At 38.7% G+C, this 26,446-nt stretch overlaps 1 protein-coding gene across 2 annotated transcripts in view; it reads left to right on the top strand.

Annotated features, from left to right (window-relative positions):
* Positions 1-5,101: 5,101 nt before the first annotated feature.
* EMB3012 (embryo defective 3012) overlaps positions 5,102-26,446 on the top strand; it is a 157,850-nt gene continuing 136,505 nt past the window's right edge. For both annotated transcript variants that reach the window (XM_077372843.1, XM_077372842.1), the window contains exons 1-4: positions 5,102-5,467; positions 6,097-6,362; positions 19,724-19,899; positions 20,293-20,509. In XM_077372843.1, coding sequence (XP_077228958.1) covers positions 5,295-5,467; positions 6,097-6,362; positions 19,724-19,899; positions 20,293-20,509 — 832 coding nt within the window. In that variant the 5' untranslated portion in view covers positions 5,102-5,294. The remainder of the gene's footprint in view (positions 5,468-6,096; positions 6,363-19,723; positions 19,900-20,292; positions 20,510-26,446) is intronic.

Below are 26,446 nucleotides of genomic sequence, written 5' to 3'. Positions count from 1 at the left end.
CGTTTGTGACCGAACCACTATGAATTATTGTGTCGTCTCCTGTCTTCTATCTCCTTCATATTTGGGTAATTGGTAATATCGAAACCCTATTTCCATTGTTATGTTTATATGAACAAGGGTTAGAGCTACACCTGTTAAATTGATTTTAATATTCCACTTAATTCGCTTGAATTTTTTAATTACCCAATTCACCCCCCCCCCTTTTGTGTTGACTACTGGGATTTCAAAAACCAAAGGCATCACACCAAGGGGTTCCTAGGCATCACACCTTAGGGAAGAACAAGGAATCCCATCTCGACAAGAAATAGACATCACATCCACATAAGAGAAAAAACTTCAAATCTTTTTTTTCATCATAACATAGCATAGCATTCTTAAAAGTGCCCTAAGGCTTACTATATATGTTATAAAAGAAAAGCACTAGAGATTTTTAAAACGCTAAAAAAAACACTTTTAGACCAAAATACCCTCTTAGTTGCTTCCTACTTAAAATCCCGTAATACACAAGTGGGGCCTCTTTAAAACATACATAACTCAGAGAACTTAAGCTATTTGGATGTAAGAAGACTCTAATACCCCTACTGTAACATAAAGGGCTTAAAAGATACCTAAAACACACTTACAAATTAAAATAAGGCCCTACAATGGTCCCCATCATTCTCCCCCGCTTGAAAAGGTTTGACTCCATCAAATATATTGATTGGCATGATAAGTAAGAGTTCTTCAACTGGAATCCTTGCACGTGTCGTATACAGTTGTCCTTTCCAACGAACTAGGTACTTCCAACGCACAAGTAGCTTTAGGCAGTCATGTCATTGGTTTGAAGTAGGGTGATCCTTATGTGCACTTTCGATGTATTCCTGATGACATGTCAGCTTAGGCAAAGAGAAACTTGGTTCTTCAGCTTCCTTAAGTCTATTGGCCTCTACTTGTGTATCCTCGAGCAAGTAGTAAAAATTTGGCAAGGGTCCACACATTACGATCAATGACTTTCTTGGTAGGAAAGTGTTAGAAAGGTTGAAAAATCCCGAGCAAAATCGCTACACGTAGCGGAAGAATAAACAATGTAGAACAAAAAATTTGCTCTAACCCAGGATTCTTAGGGACTAATTGATTTTATTGTGATTTAATAAACTCAAATATAAATACATTTAGTTGATCTAGAAAAGAACTCGTCCGCTCGATCTACTCCTCGAAAATTCACCGCCGATCTAATTGACGCGAAACTGCAAGTTGAATCGATAGATTCCTTTTGTTGCACAAAGGATCTTGTTTACAACTCTTTGTTTACTTTATAATCTGATCTAAATCAAATTACAATATGAGAATATGTATTTAGATCAATGGAGTTTGGTTGGATATTTGTCTTTGACCCAGAAAAGACAAAACTAGTTGATGGAATTGAGAGAGAAGAAGAAAAAGATTTTGGGGTGTCTATACCAATTTCCATCACATGGAATTATGAAAGAGCTGTAGAAAACTCCAGCAATATGTCTGGTATTTAAAGAGTTTTCAATTTCCATATGCACAATACAAAGTTTCTAGAGAAATCCCAAAAACTAAAGAAACTAGTCACAATTGGAGGCTCCAATTGGGGAAGCAAGCAACCCCATAATTGGAAACCCATATGGGACGTCCAAGGGTGTTTGCTTACTACCCAAGCAACCCTTGGGTTGCCCCGTGTGGTTCCCAAGTTTCCAATTTCGTTTGTTGAATCTTTCTTTCTCTCTCTCTTTCTAATTTCATCACATGTGTTGCTTTAATTTGAAAAATCAAATCAAGCAATAATATTCCAAATATTATTTGAATTCTAAATTAACAATGACACACCACATGGGGCGTGTGGGCATGGGTCCCACCCAAATTTGTCCCATGTGGGTCCCTTATCCAATTCAAATTCCCATTGCATTTCATTTTAAATTCCCAATTAAATTAATGTAATCCAATTTTATCCAATAGGATTAAAGCTCCAATATATTTTATAATGTTCCCATAATACCCTTATGGTTAATACTTAACCATTTTGGTATTCCCAATGTATCCCGTAGTTCATATACACTATATATATTGTGTATATCCTTTCAATGCATCCAATGCCTCAAAACTAGTTTGTGTCAGCAACCAAATAAATGTGGGACCTCTATCTAATAGATTATAATAGGTCAATCGAGTAGTGAGTGGGATCGTAGCATGAATTTAACGATAGATCCTGGAGAACCCAGAAGTGGGCTCCACTCCGATTATTGCTTCATGCTAATGCTACAATCACATTGAGTCAATCTCCTCCATCAAGACGTAACCCTGAAGATAACTGTCAAATCATCATACCCCTAATCACATCAAATGTGCAAGTCATTTCTCCAAGTCCACATCTACCAAGTTAAGTCTTACGGAAGGTGGACATTAATTACCCCTAGGCTCACTCAGGGGGCCAACCTTTCAGTCAAGCAGTGTTGGGCGGCAAATGCATTTGCTAAAACCATTTCAAAACTTATTTTGTGAAATCCTTTTGATAAACATCTTATCAAATCCACCTGGCCAGGTATTTTTCTAGGCCTACTGCTCTGACCAAAACCGTAGATGTTATCCTATTAAATAGGTGGGGAATTCCATATTGGTATCACTATTGACCTCGAAAGTTTGTCCAACACTCCAGTACTACCCTCTCGTGACTCCAAGAGAATCACGGTTAGATAGACAAAAAATAAAATACTCGCCAACAGACCAATATGACGCATCAAGTCAAAGGACATGTTTGATAAAATAGCTCAACTGTCTCCTGTCCACATGCTATTCTAATATGATCCTATTCAGTATACAATCTCATTGTCATACCCATTCTATCTTGCTTAGGGTCAACTACTCAAGTGATTGAGATAAGTCACTCCACATCTCGTGCATGTAGGCAAGATAGATGCTAGTTGTATACAGGAGGAGATGTCCAACCTCAACCCCAGCTAGGAACTACTAAGGTCTGCAAAGAACCGCAACCCCGTATTTCCTTGCTCCCTAGGATCTGTGAATCCATAAGCATGTGTTTCCTACTTTGCTACCTAAGGACAACTACGTGTCAATAATAAGTAACATATCACACATATTTAACTTTTAGTACCCATTAATTGTCATGAAAAGAAACTTTTATTGATTAACAAGCGAAATATACAGGGTTTTAAGCCACCAACTCTAACAGAAAGCTCGACACATCACCCCATCAGATATGCTTTGGAAGAGCATAGTTCTATGGAATGTTAAAAGATGCTCGAGCGGATCGATTGTGCTATCATATGACTCGAACTGAGGCATCTTAAAGTTCGGAGGGGTTAAGTCGGCCAATACTCCTGGAGCAAATGGGGAATCACCTTCATGCTCTTACTCTTCTAGATCGCTTCTTTCCTTCCTCTCACCGATCTTCTGCCGCATCTCCTTGATTTGTTGTCGAAGAATGGAAATAACAGGATCGACCTCTCCATGACAGCTTGGTTCGACGGTGTGGCTAGAGTTTGAGGTGGAAGCTGAAGGCGTGTGTCTTCTTAGTTGGTGCAGGCTTTTGGGGGTTTCTCTAGGTGGGGCTTGATCATCATATTCCGGTATAGCCGCCATGGCCGGCCTTTCGTTTGCTCACCTTGGGGGTCGTTCCATGGCTCTGGCTGCTCTGGTATCATTGACGATGAAGGTTCTGAACATCCCGGCCAAATTGATGACTTTCTGTGGCAAGTCATTGAACTGGTCAAGCATTGGTGCGGCAGGAGGTTGAGTACTCTGAGATGGAATTCCTTCGGGCGGAGGAGGAATCTAGGTATCATTCGCAGGAGGGATTCTCATTGATGTGGATCCACGACAAGTTTGACTGCTTCGAGTCATCATATCACTCGGTTTGCAAGTTCTTCAAAAAACGATCCCATGGACGACGCCAATCTGTTGCTGTCTAAAACTGATTGGGTCGGAAGAGCTGATGAGGTACTTCGTCTGTGCTCGTTTTGCACTCAAAGAACACACGTAAGAGGGCAGTCTCGTTTTGCACTCAAAGAACACACGTAAGAGGTCCTAGAATTTGTACTCCGGGAAGACCCTCCAACGCTCAAGTCAGGAATCGGCACAACAGAAGGAAATTGAGCAACAATGGAGCAGAGTAATGGTTCAAGTGCTAGAGGATAGATACTTACCTTAAGTGTGGGGATCTATATACATAGCTAGAGTGTTAGGAAACTTAGAAGACTTGCATTTCTTGGAGACTTTTCCACTGGCTGACTCCCCTATTATGTTGTGGGCCCTATTATGTTGTGGGCCATTTGCTCATGATTCATGTCAAAATCCCAGACTTACATATTGATTTAATGTTACGTGACTAAATGGGTCCCCCCTTGGTTGAAATAAATTAGTTGGGATATTTTTTATTTTTATATTAGCTCTCTAGTTGTTTAGTATAGGTAGGATTCTTAGAGATGAAGGTTATCTATAGTAGGGGTTATTTATAAATAACATGTACACACATTTTCAAGGAATAAAGAAATTATCCCCAGAAATTTGTGTCTTTGTGCACAAAGGAAGAATGATCCTTCCCTCGAAGTGGATCAAGAGGCTGATCTTCCCTCAAAGAAGATAAAGTCCGTTGCACATTCAAACAATAATCAGCGATAGAAGAAAGCGCTTTAATTACACATGATCGAAGATCTGCAATCGGTTGGTGGGAACAAGATCAACGAGCTGATTATCTGATCTGTGGCTTCTGATCTGTGACTTTCTTGATCCATGACCGTCCAAATTAATTTGATTCTTTCTTATTTTCCCAAAATTACTTTGCTGCGCCTCTGCCCCGAGCATGAGCCGGAGCCCAACACTAACTGGCTGGCGCCCGCTTAAAAGATGTGAAAGGAAATGATATATTATCTCCTTTTTCTTCCCCGGGCCAGCCCATTCTAATGTAAAACATATAGAAATAAATACACTAAAAGGGGTGTCCTGGAGAAAAAAACGGAGGTTGTAATGTAAAAAAGTCATAAATACACTAAAAGGGGTGTCCCGGGGAAAATGGAGACTCTAATGTAAAAAATCTCATAAATATAGACTAAAAAGGGTGTCCGGCGGAGAAAACTGAGGCGAATATATCACTTCTCAGACGCCTCCTCAAAAGTCATTTGTCGCTCATGTGGGCAGTATCAATTTCCCGCGGTTTCCAGTGCCGCTAGGGTTACTGTTAAGTAACCTCCCGTCTCTAAAGCTCTAAAACCAGTGTAGTTAGGGTTTAATCGAGGCACTGCTGCTCCTCTCTTCCTACCAGTAGCAGGGGTCTCGAGATGCTTCCATTAACGCTCCTCGCTCGAACCCTACTATTACTGCTGGCACTTGTTCCGGCACCAATAGAGTCGGTTTCTGGTCCGCACATTGCCGATTTGAACGTATTGTTGCCTCCTCGGATGACTAACCCCGTCGAATATCGGCTCCAAGGCAGCGATGGCTGCTTCTCATGGTATGCCCCATAGTTTCTATCTTTCTTTTCAATGTCTAAACCTATCTGTTTCCCTCTTCCTTTTTGTTGGTCTTGAACATTAGCTGTTTGATAGAATGTCTGATTTGAAAACCTTGTTGAGGGCTTGTTTTTATTGTCTCCCTGTTTGTTATATTTTATGGCTACATAGTTCCCTTTCAAAGCAGCTTGCTATGAGAGGGAAATGGCAGTTTTTTGGCCGAAATGCAAGCAGAAATGCTACTGTGATATGGAGTAATTGAGATTTTTCATCTTGCATTTTGGGATTTAAGGACATTTTATGTGGTCTTGTGAGACTTTTTTGTCATCGATATTAATTCTTTCTTGCTTAATTCTTCTGCACATCATTTTTTTTTGCTGGTATGTTTAAAATCCTCTAAGTCTGAGTTGACCTGTATTTCCACGGTTAGCGAGTGATCGGGAATGCGCACTGACCAAATTAAGCGTGGGGGACCCTTTGCTTCTTGCATTTGGATCTTTGGCCAACCTTTTGTAATTGTTTATTTGTCCCACTTCCTGATTTGACCATAGGTTTAGTTTTGTATGTCTGAATTTTGCCCTTTTCCATATAATTTTTTTTTTCTATTAATGATGATTTATTTACTTGATAGGTCGTGGGACCATCATGATATTCTATCTGTTATACCCGAGTATAATGATAGTAGTCTCTGCTCAACAAGTGCTCGTTTAATATCAATTGCTCCCTATAGTGGTCGAAAGGAGACAGCTGTTTATGCTTCTGACTTCCTGAGAGGGACTGTCATACGTTGTGAAGTTTTTATTGATAAAATCTCGAGGATCAAGATATTTCATCACTCTGTTAAGCTTGATCTTGACAGTCTAGCTACGCTTCACGTCCGTGCCTTTGACGAAGAAGGTAAACACTAAAATATGTCTGCATATTTAATTTTAGTGTGATATTTATTGTATCAGCGTGTTTTTCTTGAATTCAATGCTGTCCGCTCTGTAGATACACAAGTTTTATGATTAATAAGATTTTATGATCGCATTTCTTTGTCTCTGGAGAAAGAGAGAAACTGCTTCAGTTAGTAACTTGTAGGAAAAAAATTTAATTTAGTTTAGCATGAGTTTTCGTGATAAATTAAGTAATCCCAACAGTATAGTCAACATCTAATCAAATTACTATGGGTATGTGGTAGTAAATGTAGAAGCCATATTCGCCACTTTCACTAGATGCTCCCGATCTTGATCTCATCAAAAACTAATTTGTACTATGCTTTGTTGTTGCTCTTTCACTTTGATGTCGGACATTTGTAGGGAAGGGAATGCTCGATGTGTTGAGAGGGTTTGGGAAATAGATTTTAGTAGTGAATTAGACGGTGTCCAATTTGAGAATTTCAAGAAAAATCACTTCGAAAAGTTTTCGAATTTAGAAAAATGGTTATTTTTAGAATATTGTCAAAATGTTTGTCAATAATCCTACCGTTTGATCCTTTTGAAATTTTAGTATGTGGTAGGAAATCAATTTTGGGTGACTATTAAAATTCAAGGTCAATCGGATCACTAAAACTCAAATTTGGGCGGTTTTTTTTTAAATCTGCAGGGTTTTCAATTTTAGGATTTGAAACTGGTCATAGATCACAATCTGACCGTTGGATAGGAATAAATTTTGACTATATTTAGTAGATTATAGTCTACGATAAAACTCTAAAATTTGATGGGGATTTAACAGGTAGATCATTGACTATAACTGATTATCAGGATAGGGTGGGAGAAGCATCAATATCTTTCCATCATGTAAGGAGGTCAGCCAATGATATGGCTGATAGGTTAGTTAGAGAGGGGGTTTCGAGGGAGAGTGGAATTGTTCGATTTTCTCGCTCCTTGACTTCTTTTCTCCTTTGTATGGCAGAGAACTTGCTATTGTATTTCTTTGTTTATTCAGTTGTTTCCTCTTTGTTTGTAAAAACCTCATCCGTCTTTGTTTGTAGTTAATGAAATTGCTTACCATTCAACTCAACTCAACTCAACAAAGCCTTTGTCTCAAACTAGTTGGGGTCAGCTAAATGAATCCTTTAGAAAAATTTCATGAAGAAGGTGAAGGGAATCGACCCGGCTCTAATCCTGGCTCTAGTTGGGTTCGTCTACATGGATCATTTGCTTCCATTCTATCCTATCCAAGGTCATGTTCTATGTTGGCTATCAAGTCTTTCCTCACTGTTTCTACCCAAGGTTTTTTCGGTTTACTCCATCAACTTGGCACGAGTCACCTCTTCTCACTGGAACATCCAAAGGCCTACGTTGGAAACGTCCAAACCATCTTAAGCGGTGCTCTCTCATCTTCTCCTCAATTGGTGCCACCCCCACCTTTTTACGAATGTCTTCATTTTTAATTCTATCTAACCTTGTGTGGCCGCACATCCATCTAAGCATTTGCATCTCCGCTACACTCATCTTGTGCACATGCTGCTTCTTGGTGGCCCAACATTTTGAGCCGTACAGCATGGCTGGCCTCATAGCTGTCTTATAAACTTTCCCTTCAACTTGGTAGGGATTTTACGGTCGCACAAAACTCCTGAGGCAAGCTTCCACCTTCAACCAACCTGCTTTTATTCTATGGTTAACATCCTCTTCAATCTCTCCTTCCTTATGTAGAATTGAACCAAAATAGTAGAAGATATCCCTCTTAGTTACCTCCTGTCCAGTCATATTTACTACATCCTCGTCCCGCCTCCTTACATTACTAAAGTTGCACTCCATATACTCTGTCTTAGTCCTACCCAGTCTAAAACATTTGGATTCCAAAGTAGTCCTCCATTGCTCCTCCATAGCTCTAACTTAGCATTTACTGCTGCTTTGGTTTCGTTGATTAATACTATGTCATCTACAAATAACATACACCACGACACCTCATCTTGGATGCCCTCCGTAAGCTCATCCGTAACTAGCGTAAAAAGATAAGGGCGTAGAGCTGATCCTTGGTGTAGTCCTATTGTAATTGGAAACTCACTAGACGTGCCATCCGCGGTTCTGACAGTAGTTATTGCTCCATTGTACATATCTTAATCACATCAACATATTTAATAGGCACTTCTTTCCTTTCAAGGACTCACCACATAACACTCCCGGGGACCCTATCATACGCTTTCTCCAAATCAATGAAAACCATATGAAGGCCCTTTTTATTTTCTCTATGTCTCTCCATTAACCGCCTAATTAAGAAGAAAGCTTCCATAGTCGATTGTCCGGGCATTAAACCAAACTGATTCTCCGACACCTCAGTGCATGTTCGACAACACTTCTCATTCTCGCCTAAAGAATCGCGCAGAAACGGAGTGATGAGAAACTTTAGAAACGGTTATTTATCGCTTCGAGGAATCCTATTTTTTAGTTGAAAAAGTAGCAGAAATTTTGGAAACGGACCTTAGCGGGTCACGCAGCCGAACAAGATTTTTTAGATTTTTTTAGCTTTCGTCATTCTCCACCCTTAAAAAAGGGGAAAATCCCGTAAAAGAATAGTTGCCGAACACGCCCTTAGTCTCTTTTCTTAGTCTATGCTCAATTACCCTCTCCCAAAGCTTCATGGTGTGACTCATTAGCTTAATCCCCAGGTAATTGGTGCAACTCTGAATATCCCCTTTATTCTTATAAATAGGTACTAATGTACTCTTCCTCTACTCATCAGGCATTTTCTTAGTCTTCAAAATATTGTTAAATAATCTAGTTAACCAAACCAAACCCACATAACCCAAGCATGAGCATCTCCAAGTCTCAATAGGAATATTGCCAGGCCCCTAAGCCTTACCTAATTTCATATTTTTCAAAGCTACTCTTACCTCTGATGTTCGGATTCTACGAACAAACCTCCAGTTTGTATCATCAAAAACATTATCAAGTTCTCCCAAATTCGCTACAGGTTCTCCATTAAACAACTTATCAAAGTAACTTCTCCACCTCTCTTTAACCTCATTTTCTTTTACTAACAATTTTTGATTCTCGTCTTTGATGCATAAATTGCTTACCATTAAAAAAAATAAATTGATTGAAAGTGATTAATTGAAGTCAACAATCTATATGATCACAACTATATGAATTTTAAACGATAAAGAATGAATAGACTGGAACATAAAAGCAGGAATCTAACTCATGGGTGCTACTCCCGCGCCAGAACTATGATTGAGCGCTCCTTAGGAAGGAAAACACTCCCATGATGCTCCCATAGAGATAGAAATCGCTCTCATGGTGCTCCCAACCGGCTCCTATTAATCCATCAGTTCGAGCATCACCAACTTCCTTGCATCAAACTCCTCCAACCATATTTTTGAAACTCCCTCACGTCATCATGGACACCCTCTAGTTGACTCCCTTTTACCTTGGCCGTGTTCCCCGTTTTGCTGCCGCATTTCGCGTTTTGCCGCTGCATTTCACATTTTGCCCTACAGAGTTAGTAAAAACTCCTTTACTTTCCCTAATTATGACCGCTTCAACTGAGTTCTCAACCATGTCAACTAAGTACTCGACCACGTTGTGCCGAGTCTACTAGGATTTTCTTCATCCGCGTTCCGTGCCGCATCCTCGTTTTGAAACACTGCTCCAACTCTTCAAAGTACTTCATTGGAGCATACACAAAGGCGTCTCAGAAGGTACGAGCAAAAGCTTCTAATCTTTATTCCATTCCATCATCCTTCCAAAATGTACGAGGCTTTCTCTTTTAATTTATGGGACGTTCTAGTAGTTATGGAACTCACTTTAAAAGAGAGAATGACACATGACAATGGGTGAATTTGGTAGGAGTTAACTACGTAGGACTTGGGATTCTCTCTTTTGAAAGAGAGAATGACAAATGGTAAATGGTGGTTTTAGTAGGACATAAATGCTTGGGCAACTCCTTTAACGATAGTTGGACACATGACACACTTAACATTTTACAACACATAATTATCAGGTTAGATAGATGATGATGATGATGGGCGGTCCAGTGCACGAGGCTCCCGCCATTGCGGGGTTGGGGAGGGCTAGATAGAAAAACTAAAATTAAAATACACAAGATAAATTAAAAATAAAAAAGGCCACTTTGAATCCATGGTTCTTCTCTTGGTTGTCTTTGTGTTCCGTATGGTCCCCCATCATACTCCATTTCGAAGATCTCAAATGTTGAACGGAGAAATCTGATCCATCTTCCAAGTATCCTCGAACGATGATTTATCTGTTCTTTAGAGATCTTTCTGTCTTGCATCGTCGTCTCAAGCCCAACATAACTCAAGTAAAATCCCAACTAGAAGAGCATCTCACCAATCTAGATAGGTTCTCGATGGAGTCACACTTCCAAGCTAGAAAATAGTCACGCTTCTCTATAACCGAAAGCTTAGAGTTATTGTCGAAATGAAAACAACATTTCATTCTTTTGAACCGATGTCATCCACCCTATGAAAGTCTATTGCAACATGTTTAACCCAGATTTTTCTTTGATACGAAACTGATGTAGGACATTTCTAGGGAATGTTCAACGGGTTAGAGGGTTTGGGAATTAAATTTTAGTAGTGAATTAGACGGCGTCCAATTTGAGAATTTCAAGAAATCACTTCGAAAAATTTTCGAATTTAGAAAAAAAATGCTTATTTTTATAATTTAGTAAGTTTTTTTTGGCAATGATCTGACTGTTGGAGCTCTTTGAAATTTTATTATGTGGAAGGAAATTAATTTTGGGTGAAAATATTATAATTCGAGGTCAATCTGATCACAAAAGCTCAAATCTGGGTGGTTTTTCAAGTCTGCTGGAATTTCAATTTTGGGATCTAAAACCGATCATAGATCACAATCCGATGATTGGATCGGGTTAAATCTTACTATGTTTGGTACACTATATTACAAGATAAAACTAAAAAATTTCACATAAATCTGACAGTCAGGTCAACGACTATGATCAATCGATTGAAATTGATTGCATGAAATCAACAGCCCACATGATCGATAGTGCATGAATTTTAAACAACAAGAAGTAATGAATAGATTGGAGGATAGAGAAGATAGTATGCTTGAATAGAAGGGAAATAGTGATCGAAGAAAAAAAAATAACGAGTTTAAGAAAGGATAGGAGCTAGGCATCACACTACTAACTAGCCAAAGGCATCACACCAATGGTACCAAAGGCATGACACCAATGGCAACAACATGAACATCACACCCGTGTCTAAGAATAATGGAAGTCAAATCCAATGGCAATAAATGAACATCACATCCGTGTCTAAGAATAATGGAAGTCAAATCCACCAAGAGCGAAAGCTTTTTATCTTTTTTCCATTTCATCATCTTTGGTATCAGAGCCATAGGTTTGTTTTCTTTTTCGTGTTTAGTGTAATTAGCTGCCTATTTTAAGACACCGTTTAGTTCCCCACTTGCATGCCCAGGCGTAGTGAAATTCACTATCACATGGGATCACCATCAGGACCCCCAAATCCTGACGAATGGGTTGAGATCCTTGCTAGAATCAAGGCTAAGCTAGACCATACGATGATCACCCACCAAGAAAATTTTGAGGCATGTGTAGTAATTTGGAGAATAATGCTAAGACTGTGGAGAATGACAACACCAGCAATGATGGACATCCTAGTATTAGAATCATGAGGAGAAACTCAATCCACACGAATGAAACTCAGCCTTTTCCTGGCTATCCATTTGAGCATGAGGAGCAGGTTGGACCTCATCAATATCCCCATCCTCCAAGGTTCCACACCTACCACTTCTCGAGGAAAAGGACTGTGATGCCCAAAATCATGAGTACAACTTGTATGGGTGCGACCTTGCTGGTGATATCTCACAAATAGCTAAAGTTGTTGTACCTTCTTTTGATACTAGACTTGACACCAAGGTTTCCCTAGACGAGATATCTGACATTCTGACATGAACCATTTACTTTGAGTGGTATGACATGTCTGATACCTGACGGGTTAGGTTTGTGAAAATGAAACCTATGGGTTAGGCCAAATTGTATTGGGCTAATGTAGAATGCCACTACGACAGAATGAGACATGATCCAATAATTTACTGGGATGAAATGAAGGATAAATTAAAAGAAAAGTCTCTTCTAGTTACTTATACAGATAATCTTATCGATCAGTTGCTCGCCCTTCGGCCGGGGAGTATGTCTGTGGCCGACTACATGATCCTATTTAATGAGCTAATGGTCCGTTGTGGCGGTGTGGAGGACCCGAAGTTGACTTTCTCTAGATTTCACACTTGGTCGAGACTTGAGACCCAAGATTAGGAGAGATATGATTCTTCATCTTTTAAAGTTAATGAAGAAAAATTTCTAATTGGCCTTAGAGTTAGAGCAATACCTTAAGCCCCCAACTATTAGGAAGTTTGGATCCCAAGCGAGGGAGTTTTCAAGTTAGAGATTTTTTGAGGGTGACCGACAACTCAAGACTTTCCTCCCATTCCCACTCTTCTAGAGCTGGTATGTTGGGACTGTCCTAAGGTATAAATTTTAATTTTTATGTACCTTTTAAGTCCTTTAAGTTATAATAGGGGGAACACAGTCTTTTTCCACTAATATCACTTAGTTTCTTTGAGTTATGAGTGTTTTAAATAGGGCACACATATGTATTACGAGGATTTTAAATGGGGAGAGAATTTTTAAGTCATTAGAGTGTATTTTTTGTCCAAAGTGTTAGTTTTTTATTTTAGGGTTTTAGAACTTTCTAGTTCTCTTCTTTTTCATTTTATATTGTAAGCCTCAATGCTTTCATATAGCCATGATGGAATGAATGAATGAAGAGGATTGTTCTTTGCTACTTTGCAAAATTGTGGGTGTGAAGCTTCATCCTCAAGGTGCCATACTTTGATCTTTCTTAATAGGTGAATCTTTGGGATTGCTAGTGTGATTCTAGCAAGTTCTTCTTCTTTGGTGAGATGCCAAAGAAAACTCTTGGTGGGATGCCTTTAGATAAGTTTCTTATTTCCTACACTACATATTTCTCTATTTTTTCTCTTTTTTTCTTCATTTCATGTACGAAAATAATATGCCCAGGAACTGAAAATTTTCTCTCCTAGCCTAAAACCTTAAAACTCTAATTTTTTCTTGTTTTACCCATCCCATCTCACCTAAACCTTGCACCTCTCTCGTTTTCCCCCAAAACTAATTTTATGCATTCCTGGCATCCCTCGACAGCATTCCGACATATGTTTGCACCTCTTCAAACCTATCCTAAGCCTCGTAGAAATATTTTCCCAATCTAATGACCCGTTTTTGGACCCAAACCCCAAATTTTCACTCACTCATATTTCTTACCATATTGTCTACACCATCCCGGCATAAATCTGGAACTTTTCGACTTGTGGCGACGCACCTCTAACATCCCTTCCTTCGAATGTCCTGCATTAAATTTGGTATCAGGGCAAATTAATATACATTCGTATCTTCCTTCGATTGCCTTGCATCATAGTAACAATCTTCAATCCCAACAAAGTGACACCAAAGGAAAAGGAGTGGTTTTTGAGCTCAAATGGTAATAACAAACAAGTGTGCTATACGTGTGGAGGCACTGCCCATTATGCTTATTAGTTTCCTACCCAAAACATGTTTGTAGGAGTAGGCAGAGATGAATAGGACAAAAAAAATGTTAAAGAAATGATCCATAACCCAAAAGAGGGAGTAAGTGATGAAGATACCAAGGAGTTGGATGAGACCATCCCTATAGTGTTTGTTGGCGGTTGGATGCTTTCCCAACCTAAGCGTGAGGATGATTGGAGAAGGATCACCATCTTCTGTAATTACATGAAGTGTGGAGATAAGTATTGGATGGCATAATTGATGGTGGAAGTTGTATGATACTAAAATTTCAAAGAGATCCAACGGTCGAATTATTGTCAATCATTTTGACCAGATTCTAAAAATATGAGTTGAATATGACACCGTTTAATTTACTATGGTCGAAAACTTTCAAATGTTTTTTTTATAAAATTCTCGAATTAGACACCGCCTAATTTGCTACTAAAATCTAATTCCCAAACTCTCCAACCCATCGAGAATTCCCTTCCCTAGAAATGTCCTACAACCAAGGTTTTAAATTTCGGCCGAAATAACTGAAAAAGTGGTATTTTATCAAAATTTTGGCCCAGATTTCCGAAATTTCTACCAAAATTTGGTCAATTTTGGCAATTTCGGTTTCAGAATGTTTCAGTTTCAGTCTTGACTAAATTCTGAAATTTTGGTCCAAAATTTCGGATTTCAGTCGAAATTTAAAACCATGCCTACATCATGCTCCCATCTCCCATCCTCACTATTACTCTACTCCTAAGGATTTTTTTTCAAATGGTAATATATTAAAAAGAAATCGAGATGGTCCACAAAGAAAATTACAGAGGGAGAAAAAACAACAATAAAAAATAACAATTATGGCGGCATATAATCAAACCACTCCAAACACACTATTGATTCCTGCTTTGGCCAAAAAATCAGCTTCGCCATTAGCAGACCTCCTAATATGCACAAAGGAGGTAGAAGATCCCATCACCCAATCTGAAATCTCCTCAACCATGCTAAGAAATCTCCATGGAGGGGGAGCAGAACCCGAAATCCATCTCACAACATTGGAAGAATCTCCTTCTACATTCACTTTATCCATTATTTCCTCGCCCAAATGTAAAATGCCCGAATAAGCGGCTTTGACTTCCGCCTCATTAGAGTCTGTAATACCACAGGGGCCAGAGAAAGCCCATACTACCAAACTTTCATCGTTCGTGAGGAGGCCACCAAATCCCGACGGGCCTGGATTCCCAAAACTAGCACCATCAAAGTTTAGCTTGAAATATCCAATCCGAGGTGGATTCCACTTTTGAATTACCTTAGGTTTGATTGCCGCCTCATTACATACTATTTGCCACCCCTCCCATAGATCGAAGGTTGAGACGCAGCAAAACATTGGGATGCTCCTCGCCCATTGGATGGATACTGCAGTTATTCTCAAATAAACCCCATAAGCTGATTTAACCTTCCCTTCAAATACTCTTCCATTTCTTTCCTTCCAAATGATCACCCTTTGGCCAAAAGGCAAATCCTCCATAAAACCTTCCCCTTCTTCTGAGGGACAAAATCTCAACATTTAAGCAGTTGGGAGATTGATCTTGGAAAGACCCATTGGATACCAAATCTCGACAGAATCAGATCCCAGATTTCTCTAGCAAACCTACAATACAAAAACAAATGATCAATGGACTCACCATCCTGCAAACATATAGGACAGTGGTCCACTAACCACATTCCTCTTTTTCTTAGGAAATCCATAGTCTGAATTCGACCACAACTAACAGACCATCCAAAGAAGCCTACTCTTGGGGGACAATGAAATGACCAAACCTTCGCCGATAAACAATCCTCCTCACCAACAACCAGCTAAGCATAACAAGATTTGACCGAAAAAACACCAGAAGGGCACAAAGTCCAAATTCTTTTATCCATTCCCGATCTTTTTATATGGACAATGAAATGACCAAACCTTTGCCGATAAACAATCCTCCTCACCAACAACCAGCCGAGCATAACAAGATTTGACCGAAAAAACACCAGAAGGGCACCAAGTCCAAATTCTTTTATCCATTCCCGATCTTTTTTTATATAGCATTTTTCAATGATCTCGAACAAGTTCGAGAGGGAGGACAATTCCCTCTCAAAAAAGTTTCTTCTAAATCTCGGGCACCATACTACCTTCTGCTCAACTCTTCCAAAACACTCACACACTACCACCTCCTTATTTGCAGCCACCAAAAGTAAATCAGGGAATAACAGGCTCAAAGGATCTTTGGAACCCCACGCATCGAGCCAGAATCTGATCCTATGGCCAGAATAAACCTTGAAGCAACAACCTTTTCGGAATTCATGCCTCAAACCAAGGATATCCCGCCAAGATGTTACTCCCCTCTTCTCGTAAGAGTCATCTGATTCCCAATTTCCTGAAAGAAACCCATATTTTCTTCCAATAACCCTCACCCACAATGAAAGTTCCTCTTCACCGAATCTCCATAGCCATTTACTCAATAGGGCATTATTGAATCCCTTAATTCTTTTGATGTTCAAAGCTCCTTTTTTTTTATTGGAATACCTTTTCCCATTTAACTAGTGGAATTCCATTTTTGGTGTTTGCTCCTCTCCATAGAAATCTCCTTTGAATCTTCTCGATCCTCAATGCCACACTTACTGGGCACTTAAATAAGGATAGGAAATAGACCGGAATATTAGCCAGCACCGACTTTATCAGAGTTAGTCTCCCTCCTTTTGAAACAAGGTTTCTCTTCCAGGTCTCCAATCTTCTTTCTATTCTATCCACTACCGGTTCCCAGAGATTTTTACTCGGTCTGCCCACCCTCAACGGGAGTCCAAGATAGGAGGAGGGAAGAGCTTCAATCTTGCAACCCAAAATTCCAGCATATTTCCTTACTTCCTCCAATGGGATATTTAAAGCAAATAACCTTGACTTTAGGAAGTTAGATCACTGCCCAGAAATCAGCTCTTAGCATCGAAGAATTGTCTTTAAGTTCAATAATTTAATCTTTTCTGGCAAACTAAAGAGAAGAGTATCGTTTGCAAATTGTAGAATTGATACTTCAACCTTGTCCTTCGCAATATAAAATCCTTCAATCAAGACCTTTTCACTTCCCTTCTGAATCAACTTACTCAGAGTTTCCGCAACAATAACAAAAAGAAAGGTAGATAAAGGATCCCCTTGCCTTAAACCTCTTGAAGATTTGAAGAAGCCTTTAGCAGACCCATTAACCAATACAGAAAACCACGTTGATGACACACACTTTCTAATCCAATCTCTCCATTTGCTGCTAAAGCCCATTCTCCCAAGAAGATAGTCCAGGCAATCCCACTCAACACGATCATAGGCCTTCTCCATGTCCAATTTACAAACCACCCCTTTTTCTCCATTCCTTGAATAAGAATCAATAGCTTCATTTGCAATTAACGAACAATCCAGAATTTGCCTATTGCTTACAAAAGCACTTTGACTAATGGAGATAATATTGGTAAGAACCACTTTTAGTCGATCTGCCAAGACTTTTGCTAAAACCTTGTAAAGACAATCCACCAAGCTAATAGGCCGAAAATCTGAAACTTTCGAAGCTCCCTCCATCTTAGGAATTAAGGCGATGAATGTAGCTCCCGTACCTTTATGAAGACTAGCCCCCTCGTGAAATTCTTTGAAAAATCTCAGAATATCGCCCTTCACAAAAGACCAACAAGACTGGAAAAAAGCAATGCAGAACCCATCTGGCCCAGGCCGAGCCTTGTCTCTAACCATGGAGAATAGAGCTGTTTTAACCTCTTCCTCACCAAAAGCCCTATCCAACTTAGAACTTTCCTCTAAAGTAAGACTCTCGAATTCAACCCCGTCCGGAATTGGACGGACTATGTCCTCAGATGCATACAAAGAAGAGAAAAAATTCACGATTGTCGAAGAAATACCTTCATTGCTGGAAACCATGCACCCATTCTCATTTAGCACTTCAATTCTATTTTTTCTTCTTCTAACACTAGCCATTGCATGAAAGAATGCTGTATTTTTATCTCCCTCTGACAACCACTTCACTCTAGACTTCTGGCGCCATGAAATCTCCTCATGCAGAAGAATAGCTTGATGTTCTTGCTTCAATCTACCCAACTCCTCCCACTCCTCTTCCCCCCCCACACCACTTTCTTCCAAAGCTTTCAACTCCACCAACCTAGTCTCAAATTCGAGCTTCCTCGCAGACATCAATTCTTTTTTATCTTTCACCCAAACTTTAATTTTATTCTTGATAAATCTTAACTTTTATCAAGAATAAACATGTGATAAGGATTAAACATGTAAATACAAAATCAAGCTATAACTTAGCAAGTTAGCTACATAAACATGTTATAAAATTCAAACTTCCCAAAATAAGGACTTGAAGGAATTCCATTGACATTAATAATTAACCAGGTGGATTCGGTGGTATTAAGAGATGGCCAAGGTAATGTCATATGGGCCTACTTAGGCCCGATAGGTGTCACGGATGCAAACGAGGCAGAAGTGCGGGCTATCCACCATGGTATTAAGCTTCTCATAAATGTTGATTTGGAAAAGGTGGAGATAGAAGGGGATTCAAAGAATGTGATCAGATGGATTAATGGAACTCACCCAATACCGTGGAGATTTGCTGCATTCTTTGACGAAATTCAAGATAGGGTCGGAGGAGCTCATATAAATGCATATCATGTGAAGAGGTCGACGAATGGTGTGGTGGATAAGCTAAGCTAGAGATGAAATTTTAGTTTGATTATCTTCCACCCTGAATCATTTCTTTCACTTCTATTCTTGGCTTTCTTGTAATTACTGTTCTGACCTTCTCGGTCACCTTTCGTTAATATTAATTCTACTTACCATTCAAAAAAAAAAAAGGATTAAATTTTTTTTTTTGAGAAATCACATCCTTTATTCATATTAAAAGTATCCTTTTCAAAATATTAAATTATTACTGAAAAATTTGCTATCCTCTTTTGATTATATATAGGAAGTAAAATTGTTATCTGTTATCCTGAAAAGCAACTAATGCATGTCATACTGACATGTCTATCTAAACTATCTTATTTAAGTACTTTATATCCCATTTTGATTTAACATTTCGGCCTGCCATGTTCATATGAAAGACGAATTCAAATTTTTTTTATTTATTATTTTCCACCTTGTTAAACTGAACCTCCTTTATAATAGATCACCTAGACGGAACCATACAAAAAAAAATAAAAATTCTAGATGGATATGTCTTGATAATGCTAAATGACTACCCATACTGCATTAGATGCATCTGTCTGCCATTGTGCCTATTTTTGTTCTTTCATAGGCAACTTTTTTTCTTAGAACATTGTTTAAGACTTGAAGTGTCTTCAGTTTCCAAGTTTTTTTGTTCCTTGAAAAGTATTTGGCTGTGTATGTTATCCTTTGAAGCATTGATACTAATGCTCTTTTGTATTATATGTGTTACCTCTAAAAAATGGGACAGTGGCACATGCCTACAGTTGAATTTGCCCAAATTGTGAACAATGGATTTTTTGCATAGGTAGAAGAAATTTAATATCAAATATTCACCTTATCTAATTTGTGTATGGGTTTATCTATATCTCACTTTTCACTTGTGGATAAATTGACTCGGTTTGTTCTCTTTCTTCACTTTGATTTTTTTTTTGTTTTTTTCCTAAATACTTGCCTTGTCTGGTCAAAAACCCTTTTATTGATATGCGGTTAACTTGCCTTGCAGAAAACATATTTTCATCACTGGTGGGCTTACAATTTATGTGGCAGCTTACGCCTAAACCTATTGAAGCTGTTCGGACGATTCATCATCTTGTTCATGTTCCTTTGCGAGATACTCCACTGAGTGACTGTGGTGGCTTTTCTGGCGACCTTAGCACCCAAATAAAACTGGAAAATAGTGTATGTATGATGTTACTGATGGCTAATGATCAGATAATCATGCTTTTATTTATTTATTTTCTTTGTGCAGTGAATGCCTAGAATTAGTCATTAGTCTATATCATGGTTTTAAATTTCGACTGAAACCAAAACCACCTGAAACCGAAATTTCAGTCAGAGTCCCAAAATTTGGCCGAAATTTCGGCACTTTTCAGAAACTTCTGCTGAAATTTACGTCTGGCCTAAATTTCAGTAATTTTGGCCGAAATTTCGGCACAAGTTTGAAATTTGTGTTTTTTTACCGATTTCAGTATTTCGGCCGAATTTCGGTTTTGGCTATGTCCGAAACTGAGACTGAAACCGAAATTTTAAACCTTGGTCTATAATAATTCATTTCTGAAATTTATATTGCAGGGTATAGGGTCTGACTTGTATGTAGTAAGGGGAACTGAAATTGGCCATGAGGTTGTGTCTGTGCACTTGCTGGAGCCCCAACTAGAGCATATCACAGACCAGATTGATTTAACTGTTGCTGAAGCTATGTCATTGGATCCTCCATCACCGATTTTTGTTATCATTGGTGCTTCCGTCCAATATAGTCTTAGAGTTATTCGCCATAATACTCCTCAAGGTGATCTAATACAAATTGCCACACTTTTATTTTTAATTGTTTCTTTTCCTATTTAATGTAACGTTTGCATCACTTTTAAGTTTTAACTGCTGACTGGTTATCAAGTGAGAAAAATTTCCTATGTGGCACTATCTTGTTTTTCCATAGCAGCTGAGCATGTAGAGAAAAAGATGTGAATCCACAATGATGTTCAATCTTGTTTCATTGTAACTGTTTTGGGTGCTTTTTCTAGAAGGGGATGTCAAAACATCACTCTCTGGTGCAGTAGTTTATTAAGCTCAAAGAAATATGCTTGTATAATTTTAGGCGAATTGATAATTCTAAGCCCTTTCCCAGCATTTCTGTGCCCCCTATTTTTTGTCTTTCTTATACGTACAAACAAAAGGCTGTAGAAATGCAGTCATTTTCAGGAAAAACAAACCAACGGGGTGGAAATATCATTTCTCTATTTTTTTGCTATGTAAATTATGCATGAACATTTTATAAAGTGCTATTCATAGACGGGAAGAATGACTAAACAGAAGTTCCTTGTTGTGATCAGTGATAACAGGCAATTTGAAGGTCACACAGGGGGACATATATGTGAAATCATGACTGTTTATCTTGTAGAAACAGGCAATTTGCAGGTTACACGGGGGCATCTATGTGAAATTATGACTGTTTATCTTGTAGAACATCATGATGCGACCAACATGGTCTTGGTCCCATCCTGAACTGACATCCCATGCCTAAGATAAAGGGCTACACAAATCAACGATTGAGGTTTTCTTGGTGGAACCCTCTATGAGGCTTGGTGGATAAAGACCATCTGATCAAGGTGCTCTCAATGACATTTGGATGGACTTATGATTTCCATTTGGGTCAACAGATCTGATCACGTATGCGAGTCATAATTGGGGCCGAATAATTGTTCTTAGGAAGCATGACAGCCCTTGTGTTTTTGCCATTTCCCTTCTTAGACATGTACTTGTAGGAATGGGATCGACTATTTTGTTGGATAACTTCCATGCACATCGAACAAACAAGGACAAATTAAAAGGAAACCGAACAATAGAAATTTATTTTAAAAATGAGAAAAAGAAGTTCGACATGGTCATGTGGACCCAATCTTGGTTTGACATGCATGGCACTGTTTCCTTCAATCATCATTCACCACCATTCTGCCAACAAGGCCAAATTCTTGGTCTTATGCCGTTTTGCTTCAAGGAACCAACATTTCTTGGGTGACAGACCTGACTCCAATTGACGAGGTGGGCTCTATATGTGTGTGTGTGTGTATATGTATGTATGTGTATATATATGTGTATATATATAGAGTAAAGTGTTCCTGCACAAGAGTGCAGATAAGCTTATCTGCACTCGACTGCAGAAACAGGGTGGTCCCACATTTTTTTGGGGATCACAAATTCACAAGCATTCATTTGGAAGGCCCCTTCATGGATATGATGCGTACCAAAAATCAGCCCCATTGGATCATCCAACCCTGCCATTTGTGGAGGGAAAAAATGGCAGAAACATGGACACACAGTGTTTGTCCATTTTCCCCTCCACCTTTGATTGGGTTAGGATGATCCAATGGGGCTGATTTTTGGGACACACCCTATGCATGGAAGGGCCTTCCAAATGAATGCTTGTGATCCCCCAAAAAATGTGGACCCGTACCCTGATTCTGCACTCATATGAGGAAAGTTTTTCTAGTCGGCCGACTAGAGAAGCTTCTCTAGTCCGCCGACCAAAAAACACAGTGTGCCCACATTATTTGGATAATCCAAAACATTCATTTGATAGGCCCTCGCATAGATCGGGTGTGCCCAAAAAAATCAGCTACATAGGATCATCCTAAACCTTTGATTTGTGGAGGTTAAAAATGGACAAATTTGTGGAGTTTATACGCTTCCATTTAAACCTCCATAAATTGAAGGGTTAGGATGATCCTATGGAGATGATTTTTTAGGCACATCCTATCTATGTCAGAGCTCATCAAATTAATGCTTTGGATCATCAAAACAACGTGGGCTCACTGTGTTTTTAACCTCCACTGTCCATTTTTAACCTCCACAAATCGAAGGGCTAGGATGATCCTATGCAGCTGATTTTTTGGGCACACCCTATCTATGCCAGGGCCCATCAAATGAATGCTTTGGATCATCCAAACATGTGCCCACTGTGTTTTTGGTCAGCGGACTAGAGAAGGTTCTCTAGTCGGCCGACTAGAAAAACTTTCCTCATATATATATATATATATATATATATATATATATATATATATATAGGCAAATGATTTCAGCACAACTATGTTTTGATATATCTGCTCATGTATCTTGTCTTTTAGCATATAATTGTCACGAAAGCGCTTTTTGGGGACTGTAAAATACCCTTTTACGGCTCTTTAAATATAAAAGACCAGAAACATGAGCGTCATGTATCAAACATGTTTGTGTTGAAATCATGTGTGTGTGTGTGTGTGTGTGTGTGTGTGTGTGTGTATATATATATATATATATATATATATATATATATATATATATATATCAGAAGAGAAAATGAGAGAATTATTTGAATTTCTCCCAAAATTCTAAGAGAATTACACATAACTTTTTTTGACTTTTTTTAACGAAGGGACCCATTCAACCCACATATTTTCAATCCTAGCCCCTCCTTTATGCTTTTTAACAAAGGCACCCATTAAAGCCACATAATTTCAATCCTACCCCCTCCTTTATGCTTTTTTAATTATGGAAACCTCTATAGATTGGAGGGCTAGGATCAGCCTATGGAAATGATTTTATGGGCACAACCTATTGATGTTGTGTTCCATCACATGGACGGTTTGGATCAACCAATGATGTGGTCCGTACAGCCTGAGCAACCCACTAAATACACCATCTACCATGTTGTTTGACTCATCCAACCCATTCATTCTATAGGACCTAACATAGATAGGGTGTCCCTAAGAAATCATCTCCATAGGATCATGGTAAGTGTTGATTTGTGGAGGTTTAAAATGGATGGCTACAAAATGGGCTTCTATAGATCGAATGGTTAGGATGATTGTATGGAGATGGTTTCTTAGGAACACCCTATCTATGTGAGGTCCTATAAAATGAATGGGTTGGATGAGTCAAACAACATGGGAGATGGTGTATTTTAGCGGGTTGCTCAGGCTGTGCGATACCTCAGAAACCTCTCTCTCTCTCTCTATATATATATATATATATAAATATATATATATATATATATATATATATATAGAGAGAGAGAGAGAGAGAGAGAGAGAGAGAGAGAGAGAGAGAGAGAGAGAGGAAATGGTTTGTGAGCAGCTGCTTAGATAAGCTTATATGAGCAAAGCTCACAAACATAGGGGGGCCACATTATTTGGATGATCCAAAGCATTCATTTGCAGCTGCTCACAAACCATTTCCTCATATATATATATGAGGAAAGTGTTGGTGCGCTCGAGTGTCCAATCACATGGGTCCCACATTTGTTGTGGTGATCCAAACCATTCATTTGAAAGGCCCTATCATAGATAGGGTGTGTACCAAAAATCAGGTCCATTGAATCATCCCAACACCTCCAAAAGTGGAGGGCAAAAATGGGCAGATTTGTGGACAAACAGTGTCTGTCCATTTTTGATGATCCTATGGAGCTGATTTTTGGTACACAGCCCATCTATGTAAGGGCCTTTCAAATGAATGGTTTGGATCATCCTAACAAAGTGGGCCCACATGTGATTGGGCACTCGAGCGCAACATAAGCTGGGTGCGCTCGAGCGCACGAAGACTTTCCTCTCTCTCTGTATCTCTACACACACACACAACCAAAAAAGAAAAGAAATGAATCATATTAAAATTTAGTAAATATGGATTATTATCTAGGTTTACCATAAAGTCCAACTACTTACGAACTAACAATGCATTGACAAAATCATGCACAATAGAAACTTGCATAGATAATGAGAGAAGAAAATTTGAGTATTTTTTTGTAGCAAGAAAAGAGCAGGTAGATAAATAGGTACTTGAGAGACATTTGAAAATCATATTATAGAACCAATTAATGGAAAAAGATTTATCTTCATTTTACTTATAACAACGTTGAAAAACCACAACAATTTTATGATAAAAAGAATAGCCTAAATTTCTTTGTAAAAAAAGAATAAGATAAACATATATCAAATAGAAACATGAATTACTCAGTTCAGCCCTGATTCATCATAAAGAAAATGTTTAAGATGAAAGAAGGCAGGAACACACAACGTATTTCTGAAGATGGCAAGGACGCAATGAAAATAGAGAAAACCATAAAAGCAAGATTTCGTTTGTTTTAAGAGAATTTAAAGGATACTTCAGTAATAAACTGTGTTTGAGACTCCACCCTTAATGCATCATTTGAAAACTACAATCTTCTTTTTAAGCACAGCCAATTTACGAAGAGAGCCTCTCGATTAGCTCAACTGAAGACCCCAGATCTCGATTTTAAGCTTCGATCGTACATATTTGAACAGATCAAAACCCTAAACACGAAACATTCCACATAAAAAATCAAAATATAAAGGGAAGCTACATATAAATTTCAAATAATGACCAAAAGAGATTCTAATTCGTACAAAGGCAAAGGGCAAAACAAAGGGTAAGAAATCAGATGCTTCAACCTACCTTAAAGATCAAATCTCCATGTGTTTCAAGCACACTATGAAGAAAAATGTCCACTCCCATGCATCCTATGTGTCCTTTCATTGTGAGAACCCTAGAAACCCTTGAATGCTTCATAGATTTTGCCTTTTTCTTTCTTTTCGACTGCTTCATTGAGATTGTTTTCGGGGAAACTAAGAAAACGTAACAATGCGAGGATGAAAATATAAGAGAGGGAGGGAGGGGGTTTGAGAATGGAGGTGGTGTCCGGGAGAGGGTTTTGATTTAGGGTTTAGTCGTTGGAGAGAGAGAGAGAGAGAGAGAGAGAGAGAGAGAGAGAGAGAGAGAGAGAGAGAGAGAGATGGATGTGTGGATTCGAGAAAAGAAAAGAAAATCATGCTTTTCTCTTCTGCTGTATATATATATATATATATATATATATATATATATATATATATATATATATATATATATATATATATATATATGGGAAGTGATATTTACGCCCACCAAGGACACCCAGCGTCAGTGTATCAATGACAAAAGGGGGGCTAATGTACTTGATGTCAGAAAAATCCAGTGGGTTTGATTGCAACGTACATTGGCCACTGGGTGTCCCTGGTGATCAAAAGGGGCGTAAATATATATATATATATATATATATATATTTTGTCTGTCACCAGAGTTGGGATCTTGTAGGGCATGGTAAATTTTGTAGGAATATTTGGTAGCGAGGCTTTGAGGAGCATAATTCTACAAGAGAATGAGTGGCTTTTACATTTTTCAGGATTCAACCTGAGACTCAATCCTCTCAATAACAGGATCCCAATCATGGATGTTGAGTGCCCCATCCTTCCGAGGGAAGCTCAAATATTTCATTGGAAGGGGCGAGGCTTCAATTCCCAGAATCGTACCCAAGGAGGAGATCCTTTCTCGACTCTTTATCCCACAAAATATTTGTTTGTGTTTAATTTTTGCCTGTGGTTTCTACCATGAAATCTAAATGAATATTTAAAGTTCTCACCCGGTTCATGGAGACTAACGAGGATAATGGCATCGTCAATGTTTTGAAGGTGATAGATGATTGGGCCTCCAGTCACAACTAGCTTGTGGAGAGTCCGCTATCACACGTGTGAAAAATATATCCGATTGACTCGGCGGATGAAGTAAACAAGAAAGAGGAGATAACGTCCAGCTGTCTAAGAATTCTTGATGGAAAGAAGTGGCCAACTTGTCCACTATTAACAATGATGGAAAAAATGGACTGATGAAATAACACCAAAGCATCCATTTTCTCCATCTCAGC

The sequence above is a fragment of the Tasmannia lanceolata genome, unplaced genomic scaffold, assembly GCF_043159265.1.
Source record: "Tasmannia lanceolata isolate RefF3 unplaced genomic scaffold, GAP_Taslan_0.1 ptg000037l, whole genome shotgun sequence".
Taxonomy (NCBI): Eukaryota; Viridiplantae; Streptophyta; class Magnoliopsida; order Canellales; family Winteraceae; genus Tasmannia; species Tasmannia lanceolata.
This window is presented reverse-complemented; position numbering and strand designations above follow the sequence as displayed.